The 23,547-nt window shown below is 41.3% G+C and overlaps 1 protein-coding gene across 1 annotated transcript in view; it reads right to left on the bottom strand.

Moving 5' to 3' along the window:
• Positions 1–23,547, bottom strand: part of SLC5A7 (solute carrier family 5 member 7) — a 326,704-nt gene that overhangs the window by 238,347 nt on the left and 64,810 nt on the right. The window contains exons 3-4 of the mRNA XM_069204469.1: positions 13,795–13,908; positions 8,559–8,714 (exon numbers count right to left, since the gene is read on the bottom strand). Coding sequence (XP_069060570.1) covers positions 8,559–8,714; positions 13,795–13,908 — 270 coding nt within the window. The remainder of the gene's footprint in view (positions 1–8,558; positions 8,715–13,794; positions 13,909–23,547) is intronic.

Raw genomic sequence — 23,547 nt, 5'->3', positions numbered from 1 at the left:
TATTACAAATGGGGTGCATTTTCCTGTTTGCACCATGGCGCACCTTTAGGCAGGTACACTAGGTGCAAATAGGGAAAGTGAGCCCTATTATGTTGAATTAGCTGCCCCCAAAGTAGTGCATAAAAGAGAAATACAGAGCAGCTGTTTAAAAGCTTTTAAAAGATCCCCTTACGCAGGGTGCAGTGAGTGACTGCACCAGCATACAAAGGGATGTCTGGGGGTCCCTGTGGCCCCCTTTCATCCCTCCAGAGGGCTGCCTTTAGAAGGTGCACTGAAAGTGTCCCATCATTGTATGCCGCATTTCCAGTGCACCTCCAAAAGGCAAGTTTGCCTCTACGATTACGCCGGTAATGCAGCGATGGACGCAGAGTCAAAGAGATTCCCTCATTTGCATGGAGCCACGACCCCAGGCAAATTAGGAAATGCCCTATATTAATAGTGCTGGCACACATATAGCACCAGAGTCATGGGTATTACAGAAGGGGCCGCACAAGCGTTTGCGGCCCGTTCTGTAATAGCAAACTTCCCTAACGGCGTACAAAGTGGGCCCACTGCGCCCTGAGGGCACTTCTGTAATATGTTCCAAGGTTGTCAGCAGACTAGGTATAGCATCTTTCATGTCTATAGCAAGTGAGACCCATTTCCATGTATTAGGCCTGATTCAAAAAGGTAAACTTACACTCTTGTGTAAGTTTACACGTTTGTTTTGGAATTTGCAAAACTGAATTCTAATAGTGAATTGATGAGTGCAGAGACTCCGCAGTCGGGGCAGGTGCTTCATTCTTCCTGGTAGCCCTTACACTAGATACATCACTTTTTCCCCCTATTCCACCAAGGGTAGCAAAACCCATATGCAAGTCTGTTATGCGACTTTGTAGACCTGCTGCAAGAACCTTTAATGCTACTGTGGGGTGCTAAAGATTTTCTCTTTTATTTTTGTTTTTCCAATATATTGGCATCTGACAGGGCAAAGTGTGCTTTTTCATTTCTTGATGCTGAAGCCCACTCGCCCATGTGATCAAGCTATCTCTCAAATCACCTGGCACACCTCCCACAGGTGCTGACAGAGGAGCTAGCTTCTCTCACCTGCTCCCTTTCCTGCCTCTCTGTGGCCCAGCACTGTGCTGTAGAAATCAAAAGGGATAGTAGGCCGACAGTCCTTTCTCGCTCTCCCATAATCAAAGGATGAGTGCAAGGTGTCATTGGTGGACTGGGGGAACCATAAAGTCATAGGGCAGGTCTCCACAGGCCCAGGGGCTTCCAGGACACAATAGTTGTGCTATTAACCCCCATCCACCTTAAAGTATAAATTTACAATATGTGTGCAATTTTGTCTGCTGATACTTCTCCCAGTCCCCAGGTAACCCACATTCTGATGGCCTCCATGGGGGAATATTTGATGAACTGCCCAGTGAAGTGGTTGCAAGGGCCCCGAAGCACAGTCAATGCGGCACACAAGCAACATGGATTTTTAAAACGTTCTGCAGTTCAGATAGCCTACATTTCATGGACTTTTTCTCCTCCAGGTTCCTAGTGGAACACTACAAGCATTCACAGGGTGATTTGTGGACCTTCTGGCATCTAAAAGTTGGATGTTTCTTGATGATGTTTATAAGGAGCATTAGGGACATGCCCTCCTGCCCCTACTCCTGATAATCTCTTAGCCTGAGTTCTTCCAGCAACAGCATCCCTCGACCCTCAAGGCAGACTTCTATCACTGCTTGCACTCCCCAGGCCTCAGACTCCAGGCCTCCAGGCCACTTCTAATGCATGCATGTGTCTTGCAGGAGCCTGAGATGCACCTTTGCAGGGAACCTTCAGTCCAGATATGTCCACAGAAGTCCAGGGGGTCCCCCTAGCTTCATGGTTGCCAGCAAGTTCACATTCTAAGGTCCCCCAGAGGTAGTGGTAAAGCCAATGCTACTGGCTATGATGCCAAAATTCAACAGAGTACTGAGTTCTTCCACTCCAGAGGGAGTTCATCAGTGAGTCAGTAAATCATTCCTCTCCTGTGGGTCCTCTCTGCTCAAAGTCTCGACTTTGTGCAGGGGTTTAACATTAGAGGTAGTTTTAGTAACTGGGTATCACTTCACCTCTCCACCCCCGACATTACCTAGGGGTAGTCCACAGACTGGCCTAAGACCTGTTCTTACCCCAGAACAGCTTTCTGCGATTCTTCAAGATAGAAGAATCAAGAGAAGGTCTGCAAAACCTCTTAACTGACCTTGGCTCCATTAATCCAAAAGCAGTTTCTTCACTCAAAGGGGAGCCCTGGTGGCAACCGGGCCAGAGTTCTGTCTCCTCTTCATTTTATTTGTGTGGGAAAGTCAAGGCAAGTCTTGCTAGAGAGTGGCAGCTGATCATCCCATGCAGATTCCTCCCCACCCTGTTCCTTCTCTAAGAGAAGCTCATCTTCACTAAATGGCCTATTTTCCAGGGAGAGGTTTTAAACTGCCAGATGGCCAGCAGAGTAATTACCTTGTTTCAGCAGGGCAGTTTGAAACCTGAATCTCATTAGGGCTGACTCCAGGAAATATTGGAAAAGTCAAAGTACATGCACAAATGCATATAAGTTAAAACAAATATTTTGTATTAGTTCGGGACCTAGGGTAATGCAGAAAAAATATGTCTCAATGGGTTTCCTTTATTATGTATTAACTGGTTTTAGCCAACAAGTGAATAACAGTTAAGCACTACAGACATATACATCAGCCAAAAAAGAAAGGTCTATTCTTATTCACACCTGAATTATAAGCTCTAAGCAGCCCATGCAAATTTAAACTGGATCCTGTTTGCAAAAGGTCCACCTTTGCGCAGATACCAGGCTGAGACATACAAAGTGTTCCCCGCTCACTTTCATGGGTAATTAGCGCAGGGCATCCTGCTCCAGCTGCAATAGTCCATTTTAAGTGAGGATTACAAAAAGTGAGATTCAATTAGGGAATCTCATTCCGGCAGGGATCCAAAAACAATGGTGTCAGACAAATAAATGGGGGGTTTCTATGGGTCAGAAGCAACTCTTTCCAGCTATTTTGTACCAAGAAATAGCCCCAAAGATGCTGTCATTCCCAGCGTGCTAACCTGGCACTTCCTCTGTCCCAAGATGTGAACATACCGCCACCCTTCCAGCTATTTGTTAACCAACAAAAGCTCCCAAAGATGTACCACACTGAGTATTGCCAATACAGTGCTGCAAATGATCTACAGTAAAACATATTCTATTTTTGATAATTTTCCTCATTATGTCCTTATTTCAACGAGTTACAAAATTCTAAAAGGCTTGAGTCACCATCCACATTGCATTGATTAACTGCAGTGTTTAACATCTACAGATTGAATAAATCCCCAGTTCATTTCAGACTAACTAGAACAGTCCTCCATCAGGTAGTGCACTGATGCATTCTTTTTGCAATTACTCATAGCTTATGCTGATGGAAATATGTGCCACTGGAGCGTCATCTACTCAGCTTCGTGATGTTCTCTGATGCCAATATTTAGAGCATTATTGCTTATGAGTTGGAAATCTCTTGTGTAATTTCAGAATTGACTCTCATAGTGTGCTGTGAAGATCACAAAATATATAATTAAGAGATACATTTTCTCTGCCTTTATGTGCCTTCAATTCTAACAACAGTGAAGGCCTTGTCACACATACCAGCACCTTTTCACTCTCCCTCACTTTGCCATGTTGTTATGTTAGCAGAATTTGTAAAGCAAGATTTATCACCCGAGGGGGTACCCAGGTGCTGGCTACTGACTATCTGGCTACTGGGTTATTAGGCAACTTCACTCCCTCTTGACAATTCCACAGAATTAGCATAAAGTCTCTTTGTCTTCTCCAGTACTTTCCTGACACCAGTAATAGAATATTATCCTTCCTGGATTTCTACAGTACTCTCAACTATTTTGTATTCTTCTCAAGAAAGCCATTTGTTACTGGGACGGACATGTATGTAAACTTTACACGTGACACTATGCACCTTGGCTACAGAAAATCAATTGTTAGCTTAATAAAACGTCTGTCTTTCTTCCAAAATACACTTCCAGGCCCCATCTTTAAATATCAGTCACTTTAGTATTGAAGCTATGAGTAGAATATTGACACAGCACCGCTTCCAAAAAGAAAGTTGCAAGTATCTCCCGATTGATAGAACTCTACAATGTTCAACACAGGCTTGATTTTTAAAAGTAAATAATGTAACCTAGTGTACTTTAAGTTATTAATGTATTTACACAGATCCCAACCCAGAGCACAACCACTCAGGTCTTCAGTTTTTAATTTGAAAGTTAAGATAATTTGGGAAACCTATAATAATCAAGCAGTCTATTGGAGTAAGACTGAAAAAGTGAGTCGTCTCATACAGGCAGCTTAAGAGCTATGTAGCAAGATTATCAACTTGCACAACTGGTACTTAGCTGCTGATTCATAGTTATCATTTAATTTTACTGCCTTTATCCTAATACTGTTTTGCGGTTTGTGACCTTTGTTACAGAAAATATGTATACATTTTTAAACAATGTTTTACCTTTCATGAGTTAATCCTAAATCAGCTACAACCAACATGGAGTAATGGCTCCATTTGCCTTCTGCAGCAGAAACAAAAAAGTGAACAGGTCTCTAAGAAGTATGTTTCCTTTTCATAGTTTTCCCTTCTTGGGGTACCTCTACCATAATATGATACTGTTTAGCACCTCCAGGTCCAACTTGGGGACAGTTCCCGTGATATCACTGGTGACTAAATGATGTGTGATATTGCATGGGCTACTCTTGACTGTTTTGTGAATTGATGTTCATGGTGTGTCCGCTGAATTATAAACAATTTTGAAAACATTCATTTACACTCTCTCGCATGGATTTATTTAACAGCCTGCCTGTCAGTCCTGAATGGGTTGACCCTGGAATACTTACTATGCAGATATGTCTGCACAAAGACACCCACTAAATAATCATTTTTCTTCCAGAGGTGTTTGAGGATGAAAGGAAACATCACAAATAATTTATTTTCTATGTCATGCTTTACAATGCATAACTCGCACAATGGAGAAGCAAACGATAGCTCCGCAAAACTCGTGACATCAGTCTTGATGTGACTGTTTTAATTTCAAATACTGTAAATAATCTTACAGATGAGATTATTACATATCACATTATCGTTGATGCTATGAAAGTTATCTAGAAGTACGGTATTACTTATTGGTTATGGTATGTGCTTTTATTCAGTTAAGTTGTGATGTTAGGTGTTGTTACTTATTGGTATAATTATTGTGAAGTCTTCAGTATCGGATTATTGTCCAAGTTATGGTTTGCATGGTTGTTGTGCAATTCATAGATTGCAAAGCTAACTATAACTTTCCAATTTCATTGTTTTTTCACTTCAAATTCATCATCATAAGTGCACTTTAACTGTGGTATTTGAGTAAGTTTATGAGATTTTTAAACATATTTATTGGTGTAATAACCAAAGCTTCAGTCAAACATTGTTTTTTGCATTGGATGTCTGTGTTATGTCGATCATATAGGACATCCAACAGTTGGACGCAGGCCCTGCAGTCAGTCCATCAGGAGCAGACAACCCCAGATGCACACAGCCTTTACCTGCCTTTGCGCAACACCTTCAAATTATGTTAACTTGCGCACCTCCATACACAGTGTATTTAACTTGGCTATACTACATTAACTAAAACCTGCGTCTTCTCTGTGCACTGCTTATAACCTTTTATCATCTATTATTTATACTATCTAAAATAATAGCATTTATAACAACATTTACACATTACAAATTACATCATTTTTGAAATTGTGAAGTATTAACAGTAGTTAATGTAGTGTGGTTACTGAGTTCAATCCACTGTGTATGGAGGTGCGCGAGTTAAGTATTTTTAAGTTGTTGCATAAATTAAACATTAAAGGTGGAAGTGTACGTTTTGAATGCATAATTTTTGCATAGTTTAAGTTAGGTTTATATCTAAAGAATAAATCAAGTTATGGTCATTTAAAGGTGGCATGTAAATTGTAAATTTAATGAATAACTATGACATTAGAATTTGTAATCTTTGTATAGGTCAGTTTTGGTTTGTAACGAAAGAATAAAGAAAGTGCTCCTATCCACAACAAAGGTTTAACCTGTGTTGTTTTCATTGAAAAGGTGCTCTACAAATTCCACTGGTGTACCGAGCTGCCATCAACAGTAGGTAGAATTGCCAGTGGCAGTAGCCAAATCTAGGGCTGGCCTGCCCTGGGAACCAAATACATGCCTGGGAAAATGTTCACACTAGCCCCACACTAAAAGAGGAAGCGACTGTAATTGGGCCACGATAGAATTGTTGGGCTGGGTATGCTCATCCTGCTCTGAAAGCGGCTCCCTAGCCTCCAGGACATAAAGAAGATGCCAGAGTGGGAGAAAAGCCAGTTTAACCCCGAGCAAGGAGTGGCAATAAAGCATGACTTCAGAAACATTTTGCAGTATAAGTGCAAATAGCACCTTCCCAAGAAAAAAAACGATAGTTGTCATTTATATTAAAATGACTTGTTGGATACACGTTGGGGTTACTCTAGAAACATAAGTGGAGGGTAAAACCTTTAAAATTAAATTGGCATCAATAACAATCAAAAGTTACCATCTTGAAACGGTGCGTGAAAGAACCAATGCTGTGTTTCATAGCCATTTCTAGGTTTTAAGATACACCCTCCAAGTAGGAAATCATTTTGCACACAGCATTCTAGAGCATGTGTTGAAATTCCGCCTTCCTTCAGCAGGCATTAAATACTTTTCCCAAGGAGCTGTTACACCATCCTTTTCCAGGTACCTCACCAAACACACTCTACTTAGAGTCACAGGGCCCCTCGGTGAAGAGATGGTAAACAAGCTACCCCATGCTTTAGAAGTAATCAGAGCACAGCTGGAAGAAATCTGTAAAAAACAAATTTCGAAACTAAAGACTGCTGAACAGAGAGGTGGGAAGTGCACAAGCCATACCAGCATTATCAACTCTGCCAGCAAACAAGACCGCTAATGATGAAAACAACATGAATCAAGTCAAGTGCTTCCTTTACTTGAAGGGGAAAGCGGGTGGGAGGGCCCCTTGTTGGGTTCTAATTACAGGTGATTTGTGGGGGGCTATTTGTTTCAGGAAAGCCTCTACGTACAAACTGCGGCAGTTCATTCAAAACAATGGCTCCTTTTTAGAGGTTTTGCTTAAAGGTCTTGAGTGTTAGCCAGTGCGTTCTTTGTGTGGGTGATTGACATCAGCTCTCATTTTTCGGGTCAGAGATTATTTTTCATCATCAGACTTTGACTAAGAGAAAAAGAGACAAAGCAGAGATAGAGGAGGAAGGAAAATATAAGACAATAGTTGAAGGGAGAATGCAGGGACGTAAAAGAACTGAAGCCCATATTTATACTTTTTTAGCGCCGCATTTGCGTCATTTTTTGACAGAAAAGCGGCGCAAACTTAAAAAATATAATTGTTTGGTAAGTTTGTGCCACTTTTGCATAAAAAATGATGCAAATGTGGCACTAAAAAAGTATAAATATGGGCCTGAGTGAGATGAACGTAAGGTAGTCAAAAAAACATGGGGAACAATCGAGACAAAGCAACCTTTCCATTTGGAAACTGTGGCATTAGACAGAGCTGCTAGCAGGATCCCTAGAAAAACTTTGGATCCCTGCACTTATAGATTTTTTTATTTTACTAAAATTAGATGTATAATATACTCATCATTGATTGGTCTATTATTGCAGCATTCACATTTTTCTTCTGCTCACTGTGGCATATAACATTGAGCATCGGGTCAGCCGACTCAATCTGTTTAGAGTGAGGACATTCTTCCATTTCACAAGGCACACACATATCTATACACAAAGTAGTTCCCTTCAGTGCCAGGGATTAACTGGTATTTCTAATTTATAAAACCACTTGAAGGTCCTGATTATCTCTTTGGAAAATTCTGACCCCTGCGAGAATCCCTATTTTCACAAACATTGAAATTGGGACTCTGCGGAGTTTCAACATACCAGGTAATAACATGGAGCAATAAAGTCCGCACCATTGTACTTTTCACCAGGAACAAACCAGCAGATCATATCCGGCAACCTAAACGAGGGGAATTGTTCAATACATTCCGGGACATGCAGGATTCGGTGTTGGCAGCACCAGAATCCGTATGCTATGCCCTATTTTGCAGAGTAAAACTTACATTTGGGTCTATTCATCCCACCAGATAAATTCCAAACCCTGGGGTGTAGGTTTTTAACCGGATGTCATGAACAGCACATCAATCCGCGTGGCCTTGGTAATAAGGACCGAAGAGGAAGAATACGTGATTTCATTACTTTTAAACATTTTTTTTCATGTATACGTGTCATTGGTTTCGGTAAACTATTTTGTACTGAAAAATATGAGGAAAAATAAAAGAATCCATTTATAAGTAATTCGGTAGACGAAATATTTTTGGGTTAATTACGTTCTCCTTCAAATGGCACACACTGGCCTTTCTGAAAAGGAGAAAAATGCATATTTTAGTCACGTTCTATTTCTCGGAACCTTTACTGACTCACCGAGTGCAGAGAGGATCGCAGCAGCCCAAAACATCTCTCCCATCAGAGCAGGTATGAAGAGCAACCCGCCCATGCGCTTTCCGTAGATTTGCTGGAAAGGGTCGAGCATTGTTACATAACCCTTCGAGCGCATGGGCTTGGCAAAAAAGAGACCGCCTGTGAACACACAAAGACAATAGAAAATGCAGCAGGTGAAAGGCTCACATTTATTTAGTATAATTAAAAATGTGCACAATAAAGGTGAGTTTGACAATTCACTTGGGTCCTTATGTTTCAAAGCATTTCCCCGTAGATTCAGAAGGGGTCAATCCCTTTGACACATCAGGCCCTGGTAAAGAAGGAAGCCGCAAAGCATGTGCTCCTGGCAAATACAATTAAGTGATGAACTAAAAGGTGAAAATAACTATTATATTAATCCTAGTCTGTGTTGTGAAGATGAAGATTTACTGTTATGTCTGTATGTTATACTGATGAAACCCAGCACCTAAACTCCTCACTGACCATTAGGATCTGATCTTGGAAAATCAATGTTCTGTTCAAACAGCAGTCCTGAGTAACCCATCCTTTTTTCCAGGCACATACTCATCGTCCCTTCCTTTTGTGCATAGTAAATAGCCCCCTCTATCATTCAACCTATATTCATATTTCCCTCGTCTCTTCACTTGAACCGTCCAGGAACAGTTCAGACCTTCTATTTCTCTCTTTCATCCGTTTTACTCTATTTTTTCAATAACATTCCTCCTTCCACCAATAAAGGTACTTTTTGTTCCCGGCCCCATTTCCTAATCCATCTTCTTCTTTTTTTGTCCTCTTTCATACCTTGGGCTGGTCTCATTCTATTCCAATATCGGTGATGGTAAGTAAAGAAGACATACTGTAGTAATATTTTTTTTTTTATCTTAAACCCTATGGCCCAGATTTATGTGGGCCTAGGGTCATTCCAATGCCACATTAGTCCAATTTGTTTGATGCTAATGTGGCATCGGAAGACCAAAAACGCCATGCCATATTTACAAAGGGGCGCAATGCTTGCATTGCACCACTTTGTAACCCCTTACACCACATTATGCCTGCACCAGGCATAATGTATGCAAGGTGGACGCTCTGGCGCCAAGGGGGCCGAAAAAATGGTGCAAAGAAATCTAAGAGATTTCTTTGGGTCATATTTTGGACATTTTCTAACATCTGCTAATAAATAGCAGGCATTAAAAAGAGGCTCCCATTGTGTTCAATGGGCCTCTGGGTGCTTTGCAGGATTAGCGTCATAATGTTTTACTCTAATCCTGTAAAGCACAGGACTAGCGTAAAAAATGATGCTGCTAGTCCCCCTGACTACTGCCATGTGTGCGCCGTATTTTAAATACAGCGCACACATGGTGGCATTAGGGGGGTGCTAAGTGGCGCAAGAAAAGTGGCGCTGCACGAGGTGCAGCGCCACTTTCTATAAATCTGCCCCTATATCTGACCTTTGTTTAAAGACATTTTTTACAATTCTTTTAATTTTGGGAACACAAACTTGTTTGTGGATATTGTTTGCACTGGCCTTGTGATTCCTGGCTGTGGGTTTGTTTGTTTAGCCAAAATTCATCAGAAACGATCTACTTCAATTAGGTTATTCTCCAAATGAACCTTACTGTTACTAATAGGTTCATAGTCATACCTGATGTATCTTGGATGGCCTGATATATCTCTTCTGTTCAGGTGTAATAGGATATAAAGGAGAGACAAGTACAAAAGGCTCAAAACAACAATCTGACAATGATGGTCAGAATTTGGGGAAAGGATGAAAATGTCACCAAATTGTGTTCTCAGGTACATTTGTGGGTAGAGTTGTCTCTGGGGAGATTATGAACATGACAACAGCTGTATGACACTAGGGGCGAGGCTGTGTTACTGTTTGTCAATATTCATGAAGTCCAAATGGTGATGTAGCTACTTTTTTCAGTAACCCACTGGTGGAAGGAGCACATTGAGAAAAAAAACATTTAGTGGGCTTGCAGATGCACACAAAGATAGTGGTGTAGACAATGCCTAATATGTAAAATAATAAGGGCTAGTGCCCAATGTTTTTCTCAAAAGCCCGTAGTTGGCACTGATGAGTGTTAGAATTGTTGAATTCTAATGCTCCATAGTCTTGAATCCAGCTCATGCCTGTTCCTTCCACCACCATACACCCCTGTCTCTTTAGATCTCTCTTACCGGTTATTTTTCAACCTTGCTTCCTACCTCTGTCACTGTTTTTCTGACTTTCTCCTCCTCCTTTTGTGTTTCCCGCTCCTGCTCTTGGACAAAGTCTTATGAGGAAAGTAAATGTTGGTTTCCAAAATCGAGTGCCATTTTGCGCTACCTGCAACCACGAGCTCAAATTCAGCAAAGGGAGTAGGATGATAAAACGGAAACAGGCAAGATAAATGCAACCCAGGCACTCTCAAAATGAAACCTAAAGTAAAATCCAGATTAACACTGTTGGTGCAAATTTCAGAGGAAGATGGCCACTTTATATAGTAATATGGGGCCTTGTTTCTTTTCTATGGTTCCTCTAGGTTGGCTCATATTTTTGGTTCCTTCATATTCCCTGAATATTTGTTGTTGGTAAATTATTCTTGACTTAAGAAGAACAGAGGGGCAGATTTATGGAAAGTGGTGCGCAACCGAGTGCAGCGCCACTTTCCCTGCACCCCTTAGCCCCCCCTACCGCCAACATGTGTGTGCCGTATTTAAAATAGGGTGCACCGTGGCCCAGGGTACGGGATCATAGTGTCATTTCTCATGATGCTATTTATGTACTCTGCAGGAGTAGCACCAAAATATTGGCACTACTCCTACAGAGTACATAGAGACCCATTCTAAAGAATGGAAGCCCCCTTTTAACTCCTGCTCTTGAGCAGGCCTTAAAAGTGCCATAAAAAAGGGTGCAAGAAAGTCTCATAGATTTCCTTACACTATTTTTCAGGCTCCCCTAACGGGGGGATGCCCCCTTTGCATAGAATATGCCTAGCGCAGTCATAATGTAGCGCAAAGGGTTACAGAGTGGCCAATACGGCGTGGGGATTTCGGCCTCGTTGGGCCACATTAACATAAAAAATAATGATGTTAATGTGGTGCAAGTTGGCACTACGGCATTATAAATATGCCCCTAAGTAAACGAGTTTTGTATCTTATTCACACTGCTCTTGATTCTTTCAGCAATCATTAGATAACCATGACAGTTTCTGAGACTATTGGCACACATGTGCAATCCTGATATCTTTGGAGTGTTCCGGCTCCAAATAAAGGACAATACCACGTTTGCTCTGGAGACTGTAATCTTATTAGTGTTTCCCCCTGAAGAACACATCCATCTTGCAGAGCTGCACTCCCAGTTTTAATTAGTAAAAGTGCTTCTAATTCACCCTCTATGTCCAGCAACGCAAAGCAGGCTTGCCAATTTCAATTATTTTGGCACAGTGTGAAGGTCTGCGGAAGATACTCCTAGATATTAAAAGAAGGGTCTTCATTTATATCAGACTTCAAATTATACGAGTGGTTAAAATGTATATAAATGAATGCATTTCTCTGATTGCCAAGTTAGTTGTGCTTTACACTTCTTAATATTGTGAACACTGAACTAAGTCTATTTCTTATTTTTGTTTCACTAGGATTTTCACTGCAAGATGCATTTATATTTTATTTCAAGCTTCACAGTGAGCATTATATACGGAAAGTATCCTGGAAAAGTATTTAAAATTCACTTGCGTTATCATTATCATCCTTCTTCCTAATATGCACCTGTACAAGTGACTTGTTTGTTAATGCGGAGAGCTCAAGGGAGAGGCAAGAGAGTAAAAAGTGAGAGCAGAGACGAGGGGAAGGAAATCTCCATCCAGACACAGATCAAGCTCATACCAATAATTTGTTTAGGAAACAATATTCAAACTCAGTGCTCAATATACTGTTGGATCATAGGTCTAAACAATTGCAGCAATCCGTCAAGCCACCCTCTTCTGTAGGCTGACCCAGAAGTCTCCTTCCTCACCTCCTACATATATTTGTCTCGTGTGGTTTCTTTGGGGCAGCAGTCAGAGACACATAGCAAAAGCTTCACACTCAGTTATTACTACTGTTTTCTCCTCTTGTTAAATATCGCCTTCAGGTATGGTAGGCCTCCAGAATACCTTTCTGCCCTTGGCTGATCACTGGGGTCTTCTGCCGTGGTGCCTTGTGCGTTAGCCATCAAGTTTCCTGCGGAGGAGTTAATCAATTGCATCTCAGTATGCATCTCGGGTATCCTACTTGACACAAGAACTGATGCCTTAATTAACTCTTTGATTGGGGATAAATCTCCTTGAATATGCTGCCTGTTACGCATACAACTGATCTCGGTTTTCCCCAACTCCTCTTCTGAGCTCATTGTTTCACACACCATCAAGATAAGCACTTATGCTAGGACTCCAATATAGGAGACAACATGCAAACAACCATTACCTTTCACTAAATCTTGGTCTTCACACATTTCTGGGAAAACCCTACTCTATCCTAAATCGCCCTTGAATAGTTTGTTTTAATTAGGGACAGCCCACTCAGTGGGATTTCACAGACTCCTGTGTGTGCACACCATCCACCTAGAAAGAAGTTGGGCTGGACCGGTCAATGGTCACCACCTTGGCTTACCTCTGTCAGCTGAGGAGAGCTAGTCTGTGTGAATGGATTCTGAAAGGAACCTTCTAACATGCACTTCATTCTGAAACATCCTTGTCCTGTCACTTTTTTCTGAAGGTGTACAATGTCTCCAGCACATTCTCCTCCTGAGACACGTGTAAGAAAACCCAAGAAGTGGAACTGGTGGAGAGCACCTCCAAGGTGCATACACAATTGGAGGCTGGTTTGTCCTGCCCCACCTATTTATTGTTTTTTTAAACCTACCAAATGGATGATACATTTATTTTTCAAAGAAAAATACATTATACTTTCCATTAGTTAATAATGAATGTTCTGTCGAAAGATGTTTGCTTGTGCTCGAATTTTGTTTAACATTGTTATTGTACCCCTTCACAAATTTAGAAGGGCAATGCTGACACATATGATTGAGTCATGCAAAATATATTTTGATGCTTTGTTGTGCTTGAAAACAATTGTGGTACACCATTGAGTATGTCGTCATAGAGTACGTTCACTGGCAGTAAGTTTTAAGAGCAACTATCCATGCATCATTTGGCAAGGGATGTTAAAGTAACTATGCATATTTCGCATATCTTACCTAAAACCAGACTGAGAGCATAGCCAAAAGGTGCCTGAGCCCAAGCAAGCCCGTTTCCTGGCACATACACCGCCTCTGCTGTCCCATTGATGTATCCTCCACCAACCCATGTAGCTGAAAGGGATTAAAAGAGGAGAAAAGGTATACATTAGGTAAGAAAAAGAAAATCTTGCAGGTTTATTCTGAAAAATAATTGTAATAGACCAACAGCAAGATAAACCAAGCATTTTGGACTGAATACAAAGGTTTTACATATCTGATTTTTGAATTGTTCTTGAACTATAGAGTATCACTGAAAGTAAATGATTTCGTGCCTAAGAGTTTAATTATCATAAGGATATGTACATATTAGTAACTCAGAACTGTCAAATACCACGGTGGAGGCCTCAATGTGTGACTTGGTTTTACTGCCTGCCATATTTTGTAAATCTAGCTGAAAACCTTAGATGAAATTGTGAGCCAAAAGGCATCTGAAACATTAGATTAAAAAAATTATTTTGAAACACTTCTTTCCTACTAGACTCCAAACCCAATAGATTAATTTCCCAATACTTTGCAGAGAAATTGAAGTAGAGACAAATCCCTATTTTTTCAAAATTGGATGAAGACTAGTGAAATTAGATCATAGATGTAGATCTCGCACCACTTTGAAAAAGCAGAGAATTTTCGAGACACGATCTTAGCATGGACCAGGAGTTTGATGCCCGTTTCTAACTTGGCATGGAATCCTGCCTATTTTACTGCAAGTTCTAATTGTTTACCTTTGAGATGTACAACATATACGAATGCCAATGTTTGATACTGCATTATAAATGAAAAAGCCCCGAGCAGTGCTTAATTTGTAAAAGAAGGAGTTGCTAGTGCCCAAATCTCTGCTCTGGCGGTGATATTAACAACTGGAGGGTCAAATACTAAGGCTGGGTACTATTTAATTCACTTCAGGCCACTTTAATCCACTACCAGACACTCCCTGTCCCTGTATCTCACTCTTCTTGTCCATCCCTGCCTTTCCTTTTTGTGCTTTTTTTTCAACTTTCTCTTCAGTGCTTAATTTGTAAATAAAAATGTGCCGGTGCCCAAAGACCTCCTCTTATACAGCGGTTGCTCCAATTAAATGTGAGAACAAGGAATTCTGAGGCCACATAATTCTGAAGCCACCTCGGGCCTCTTCAATCCATTTAAAGCCACTCCCTGCCTCTAGAGCTCACTCTTGCAGCTTTTCGCTTTCTCCCATTGTGACGCTTTTTCGTTTTTCTTTTCCTCCGTCTTTCCCATATGTGTTTTTTGCTCGCATCAAATGCTTGAGACAGAAAAATGAGTGCCGGCCCTCAAAAATAAGTGCAGGTGCTCTGCACAGGAAACAACAAGCGCAAACTAAGCACTGTTTCTCTTCCTCCTCCTTTCCCGTTTGTTTTTTTCTCTCTCTTGCTTGCAGTCAATATATGAAGACAAAAAATAAGTACTGGTCCCCAAACATGAGTGCTGGTGGGCCCCACTGGCAGCTACAGGCTCAAATTAAGCATTGGCCCTGGGAATTCTTCTATTGCACTGTGAAACATGAGTTGGCCGGAAAGTTGTGTAAATAATACTAACTCATTAGGTGGTATACGCATGTCTAATAAAGAAAAAAACGTATTATAAAAATTATTGGATTAGTATGTATAAATCTGGAAACCTCGATTCTAGGAGCTCTTCACAAGATTTAGGTATAATGCCTCATGGTAAACTGATTAGTTAAGTCAGTGAATATAGAATGTATTGCAGCTTTCAGCAATTTTTTTGCCATTGTGTACACATTGAAGTAATCTGCAGATGCTCACTAATAACTGTTCATTGTAAACCAAATTTTATCTTTGCAGTAGAGGCACTAATCAAAGCATTTTCGCAATACATTTTTATCACTAGTTCCCTTTATCAGGAAATACGATAAGGGCCATATGTACCAACACATTTTCCCACAGACACAGAATGGGTAAAACCCTTTGATATATCTGGCCCTAATATAGCACATGGAGAGATCCTAATTATCAACCAGTGCTTAAAATAACCAACTCAGGTAAATGACTGATCCACTTAAGAAGCTGATCACACGATCATGTTCAGAGCAGAAACACTAATCGCCAGCAAATATTCACAGATTTTAAAAAAAATTAGACATGAGCTACACTTGAGTATCTACATACAGTTAATTTCAATCTGTTTTATGGCAATGCCCTATTATGAGATACCCTTTTGTGATAGATGCTGGTCTTTTATGCATGCTCATCCACTAATGGTATGAATCAGGGACTATTAAAGCTCTACCAGGGGCAGGCGTATAAACCCTGAGATACGAATCACTGGATGTTCCCTGACACCACATCTTAAAACTACTTCTCCTTACTATGCCATCCAAGACAGAAGGAAGTAGGCAAATATTTCATTTGCAGCAGAAACACCTTATTGCCACATGTTCATGGGAAAGAGACGAATCGTCAAAAGGCAACACAACCAACTCTGATCAGGCCAAATTAGCAGCAGAGCACAGGTAGCTGAAGACACTTGTACTGCATGTTCTAGAGTGAAAAACTAATCACCAAGGCGTATACACAGAAGACTTTAAGCAACTGGACATAAGTAGTTCCTTAACACTTGCAGGTAGTTTCAATATGCTTTGTGTCCATGATCCTTCATTAAAAGTATACAAAAACGTGATGGAGGAAATTCTTGAATTTATCTCATCCACTGGTAATCACTGTGGACCGCTTCCCAGTCCATCGGTATTTTGCACACCATGCCACCTCAGTTTGGACCCAGACGTACGTAAATCCATCTTCACCCTCCTCCAATGGGAACAATCCAGCCTGAACTGCCAGACTAGGTCCACAAACTGTGGTGCCATGGTGTACATAATAATAATGGACTGGGATGTGGCCCAGAGTAATTACCACTGGCTGAGATTAATTTAAGCAATCCACCCATCACTTTTTTGCATACTTTAGTGTCTCACTAAGTGGGATGGGTTTGCTACAACATGGGTACTGTGCACACTGTGTAACTTGAACCCAACTATGCCTTGATGATGAGCCCTAACTAGGGCGAAACCAGTCCTAGTTTGCTTTTGTTATGGTTCAGGGTGAACCTGGCCTGGTAGTTTCGAGTAAATAGTGACCATTTGAGCAGGGTCAAGGCTGATTTGCATATGGCTAGGTCCATATTGAGGTGGCATGGTGTGCAAAATAACGATGGAGTGGGATGTGGCCCTGAGAAATTACCAGTGGCTAAGATCAATTCAAGCATCCTAACCATCGATATTTTTGTACACTTTAGCATGATCTTTAATGACATATCCTTTTGTTCTCGATGTATATCTCCTATTCATGCTCATTCAGTGCTGGCATTTATTATTTGTACTATATGTGGTTTTATGTAGTGGAGACAAGACCTAATGAGATGGCAGAACTTTTGCATATAGTAAAATAGTAAACAAGAATCATAAGAAGACATAAAAGTATATTACAATTAGTGAACGAAAAGACATGGATTTAAAGATGTTTAGAGGTCAGAGATGGACCACAGAGTACATAGATATCATGCATAGATTTTAAAGGAGTAAGTGAGTGCATATGTAAAAGTAGAAGAACTAGAGAAAAGAAAATATCCATGTATTTAAGAAAGTGTCCCTCAACATAGCTAGTTTCATTATTCTCAAAGGTTGAAAACATTCCACTCTTTAAGTTGCAAGGTGTTGCCTGAACTATAGACACTTTGCCTTTGAAAGCTGCATATGAAGGGTCTGTTCTTTTAACAGCTTATGTGTGATTTTTTCCGATGGATTGAGCTTTTTTTTAACTTTTTATTTTTTTGTGGGTGTGGGGCTCAAGCATAAGAGTTCATCTTCATAGTTGGCATACTCTGTCGTGCACCTGCCTTGCTTGAGCACATTTATTTGAGCTTCAGGCCTGCAGCCTGTGTCCTTTTACCCAGATACATATTTAATTTAATTGATTCATTTTATTCTATTTCAGCATGGTTTGCTTCTAGCTGGGATGTTTTTATTTTCTAATCAACTGCCTTTTTGCAAAAGCATTGTTGTTAGTTCCTTTGCATTAAACGTCATTCTGTGCCTCTGCTTAGTATTGCTGGCTCAAGAGTACAGAGCCACCCTTCTAAACCTAGACAGGTTAGGCCTGTTCTTAGAACACAACCTGCTTTGTTATAAAAATACTACACAGGCCAAAGGAGTTTAGGGGGATTCCAGTCAGAGCTATTGCATGCTGTCTGCCATCTTGTTGACAGCTGCACCAACCCTGGTTTTGTCTTCCATCTAAACAGGAGGATTGCCAGCAAAACAACAGACTCCTGCTCCACTTCAGGTATGGGGTTGGGACTCCTCCTTTAGATCAGAATGGGTAGAAGGGCTACACACCAATATTCTCTCAAGTTGAGAAATTAGGGCATAGGCAAGAATCACTAGATTCATGCTTATTCCAGGATGTTAGGACTGTTTATATTTTTCATACTAAGGGTCACAACCATTGCTGTGCTATGTTTCATGCTCCTAATAATTGCAGTTCATGTTTTCTATATCAGGATGCAGACGTTTCAATAAAATGTATTAGAACTTTTCTTGCATCTCTTCCATGACTTCCCTGAGGAGTCTGAGTGTTATGTCTCTAGGCTGCTGAAAATCATCCTTATTTCTTAGATTTGGGTGAGGATCTGCTAGCTAGTTGACGCAGTCAGGCTAACAGCTTCCATTCGGTGTGAGATTGACTCAGTCACTAACACACAGTGGTGCTGCTGTCCTAAACTCAGCAGTCTTACCCCCATAATAAGAGTCCTATGACAACCATTTCTGATACAATAGGTTTATTTCTTAAGTAATTTGGAGAATCAGAGTGGAGGGAATTGTGATTAGTACAGGCAAGTTTGAGAGGGCATGCAGCCTTCATCAGGAGCCAGTTCAAAGGAATAAGGACTTTTGTGACACAGGCCAATTTCTTAGTCCCAGATACCAGTCAGGCTGTAGTTCTGGGGTGAGATGGAGTTACAGTAATCCAGAGATTAAGGAGGTTTTATTGTGCAATCTAGATAATGCTAGAGACTGTGGGTCTGATTCACAAAAAGCACTTCCTAATACTTTTTGTAGTACTACAAAAGTTACTACAAAGTGCCATTCACAAAATGCACTTGTGTTGTAACTTATACTTCTGGTTAAGTTTGCTTCTTTTCAGTATTCACTAACTGTTCTTTTGTAGTAATGAGCACTTTTGTAAGAAGTTCAGACCTCCATTATTTTCTATAGAAGTGAGTTACAGTACCAGTGGTTGGTGAAGTTTAGTTTTGGACTTACCACCAAAGTGTAAATTACTACAAAAGTGCAGATGTGAATAACGAAAAGGAGCAAACTTACTCAAAAATGCAAAATTACTCTAAAGTGTAAGTTACCTTTGTGAATCAGCCCTTTAGTTACCTGTTTCAATTATTCAACTTAGAGCAAGAGTTTGACTCTCCACATGTTTGATTTAAATAGCACCCCTTTTTTGCTAACAGATTATCATGGATTGAAGGCTGAGTTTCTTATTCAGCATGAAGGTCAAGAATAAATGCATGGTGACATTCTAAGATGCAAACTGTGCCAAGCCACAATTGAACCATAGTAGTGCACATACGGTGCAAGATCAGAAGAAATTCAGGGAAATATTTAAGAAAAGTGGTGCTGCACACAGTGCAGCACCACATTTCTTGTGCCCTTTACCACCCCCTACCGCCACCATGTGTGCGCCATATTTCAAATATGGCACACCATGGCGCAGGGTAGGGGGTAAGAGCATCATTTTTTATGACACCATTGATGTACTCTCCAGGAGTAGCACCAACATTTTGGCGCTACTCCTGCAGAGTATGTAGGGGCCCATTGTAAACAATGGTGTACCCCCTTTTAACACCTGCTCTGAGCAAGCGTAAAAAGTGGCAAAAAGAATTACATAAGGAAATCTCTTAGATTTCCTTGATTTCCTTGTGCCATTTTTTCAACCCTCCCTAAAAAGGGGAATGCCCTCTTTGCATACATTATGCCTGGCACAGGCATAATGTAGCACAAAGGGTTAGAAAGTGGAGCAATGAAAGAATTGCGTCACTTTGTAAATATGGCCCTGGGATTTTGGCCCGTTGGGACACATTAGCATCAATAAAAATGACTCTAATGTGGGGCAAGGAGGCGCTAGGGAATCTTAAATATGCCCCTCGGTTTTTGAAGGGTGTAGTTTGGAATGCAAGTGAAGCATTCAGGACTGAATTGTTGAGAGAATATGAGACAGCATGGATGTGTCCTGCTTGAGAAACTACTGACAAATAGATCTGTGTATCATTGTGAAAGTAGTAGCAGTTGTAGAGTGTCTTTAGATGTAAATCATGGGGCTCTATGTATAAATTGAAGGAAGTTGGAGAACGAATTGAGCCTTGCAATTCTCCCTGTTGGACAAGAAAGAGGTTAGAGCATGATTTATTACAGACGGTGCAATCTTAATTCATTAGCATTATTTGTTGAAGTAAGATTGGAACCATCTAAAGAACACCCACCTAAAACATACCTACTTTTCCAGAATCTTTATTAGAGAAGCATGATTGACTGTATTGAATGCTTTAGCAGAGCTCCATGAGAGTGAGAATGTAGGAGCCTACATTGTTATGAAAGAAGAGTGCATCATCAACAATGTGCAAGGTTGCAGTCCCAATGCTACTTCCTAGTCTGAAATCTGATTGGAAGTTATCAAGCATGATATTTTTTGTTTTGAAGTGATCGAGATCATTCTTCACACAGCTTTCAAGAATGTTAGCCAGGAACAGTTTATTCAAAATTGGTCAATAGTTATTCTGATTTTCAAGATCCGCTCATGGGTAGTACTTGTCTTAAGGCAGCTTTGGCTAGCCACTGTCACAAACCTATTTTGACAATACCAATATTTAGACTGGACTTTGGGTCTTTTCACTGCTTACCATTGGTTGGCTTCCTTGTCAATCTTGTTTTCTTGCTTCGTATTTGATAGCTTTCCTTCCTCTTTCAATGTTGCCTCTCCTGAACCATCATACTTACCATCATTTTAATTTGCATACATCTGCTGCTTAGATATGAGGAACTGCCTTTTACTTTCTCATTCAGCACGCCAGTAGAGTGCATATGTTTTATTGCTACTTGTCTCTTTTCTCTTTTATGTAGCACCCACGACAACCTATCCTACCCTCACCCTATGTCTCATTCTGTTTTTTCTTTTTTTCTTTTTGGAGGGCATCGCAACTGCAACTTAAAACCAGGTTGCTCCTTCCTTAAAAAAATGCGCTTTGGTGCACTTAAAAAAGAAATTATATCACTCCAATATGTCTGCCATCTTGGAATTGTAGATATAAGCAAAAAACAAAGGGGCATTGGAGCGTCACTCTATGTGACACTCCAGTGGCGCGAACCTCTGCTCCATATTTACAAGGAGGTGTAATGCCATATTTTGTGGTGTTACGCCTCCTTGTAAATATGGGCCCCTCCGAAGCAGTTTTCTGCATCAGAGAGGCATGCAACAGGTGTTGCTTTGGCATGCCACTGCAACACCCATTGCATTTTGATGCTGCCTCAGATTTATGAGATTTTGTAAACCTGAGGCGGTGCCTAAATCTAATGCCACCTCTGGAGGGGCGTTAGCAAGGCGCAACAAGGGGTAATATTTTTATTCCTCCTCATTTTTTGCTTTTTCTACGCATGCTGCATTCTGCAGCACGCATAGAAAGAGCAAAATGCTGGAAATGATTGTTTATGTGCAGGAAGGTGCCCATTCCTGCACATAAACAATCATTTGAAAATTACGCTTTGACACTTCTGTGTGTGCTTCTGTGAAGTGCCAAAGCACCATTAATGATTGTTTATGTGCAGGAAGGGACATCTTCCCGCACATAAACAATAATACCCCTAAACACAGATATCTTTGCACGATGTTGCAAGGATGCCTATGTTGGTAGCTAAATTTAGCACCAGCGCAGGGAACAACACAAGGGTGCGCCGTATTAAATTAAATATGGCACATCACTGCGTTGTGTAAATGACGGAGCTCAGCACTGTAAATTTTGGCGCAGCATCACCCTCTGTCATTTCCCCATAAATATGGGCCAAAATGTCAGGCACATTACATGCTCAAATTCTTCAATTAGACTTATTGTGGCTTTGTGACAGAGTGGTTACCAACAACCTGACACCAATGGCACTGGTCACGGAGTCACACAGACCTCCAAGTACTGTACCTTTGGTAAACAAAGAAACAAGCCGGTAGACGGAGTCGGGGAGGAGGAGGGAGGCATCGCTGGATCCGGTGTGGCATCGGTTCCTTACTGCGGAGAAGGGGAGGTGATGTGACATTGGTGCGAAGAGTCGCTTTCTTACGCTCCGGCAGGGTCGATATCTGGGGGGTCATGACGCGGTGGGGTGACCTCCTGGGGTTGCAGTCACACCATGGGGCTGCGGGTGCAGCAGCAGAGTCAGGTGTCATGGACATCGGTGACATTCACTCGGGACTCATGAAGTCACTTGACGTCAGCAGGGCTGCAGTGGCATCAGGGCTGCAATGTCGGTGGGGTCGTAGCACTATAGCGGAGACGACGGCTTCAGTTGCAGGCGATGTCATGGACTCAAGTCCAGAGTAGGTGCACTGGTTTTTCTTGTGTTTCAACCAGCTTTCACTCCTGGGGGCCAAGAGACTGGAGTAGGCACCACCTGGTGAGCTAGGGTCCACAGAAAGTAGACCCAGAGGCTGGTAAGTGAAGTCTTTGCTGTCCCTCAGACTTCTTAACAGGAGGCAAGCTAAGTCCAAGCCCTTGGAGACACTTCACCACCAGGATTGCAGAAAGCAGAGTCCAGTCCTTTCCCTCTGAGGTAGAAGCAGCAGGCCAGCACAGCAAAGGAAAGGCAGAGTGGCAGGTCCTCCTCAAGTATCAAGCTCTTCTCCTTGGCAGAGGTTCATCTTAGTCCAGAAGTGATCTAAAAGTCTGGGGGTTTGGGTCCACTACTTATACCCATTTCTGCCTTTGAAGTAGGTAAGCTTCAAAGTTGCTTATAAGATCCTGCCTTGCCCAAGCCTCGCCCCATACACAGACTAGGGAGTTGGAGACTGCAATGTGTAAGGACAGGCATAGCCCTTTCAGGTGCAGTGTCAGCTCCTAATAGCCCAGGAGACTCGTCAGGATATGCAGGACACTCCCCAGCTCCCTTTGTGCCACTGTGTAGTGAGAATTCAAAAACTGCCCAACTGTCAGTCTGAGCCAGACGTGAATTACACACGCAGGCTGAGGGACAGAATGGTTAAGCAAGAAAATGCCCACTCTTAAAAGTGGTATTTTCAAACAGACAATCTAAAAAACAACTTTACCTACAGATGTATTTTTAAATTGTGAAATCAGATACCCCAAACTCCACATCCCCATCTGCTCCCAAAGGGAGACTGCAATTAAAAGATATTTAAAGGCAGTCCCCATGTTAACATATAAGAGAGATGGGCCTTGGTATAGGGAAAACTGAATTTGGCAGTATTTCACTATCAGGACATGTAAAACACATCAGTCCATGTCATACCTCCTTTTAAATACACTGCACCCTGACCATGGGGCTACCTAGGGCCTACCTTAGGGTGACTTACATGTAGTAAAAGGGAAGGTTTAAGCCTGGCAAGTGGGTATACTTGCTAGGTCAAATTGGCAGTGCAAGACTGCACATACAGACATTGCAGTGGCAGG

This window comes from Pleurodeles waltl, chromosome 8 (genome assembly GCF_031143425.1).
Source record: "Pleurodeles waltl isolate 20211129_DDA chromosome 8, aPleWal1.hap1.20221129, whole genome shotgun sequence".
Taxonomy (NCBI): Eukaryota; Metazoa; Chordata; class Amphibia; order Caudata; family Salamandridae; genus Pleurodeles; species Pleurodeles waltl.
This window is presented reverse-complemented; position numbering and strand designations above follow the sequence as displayed.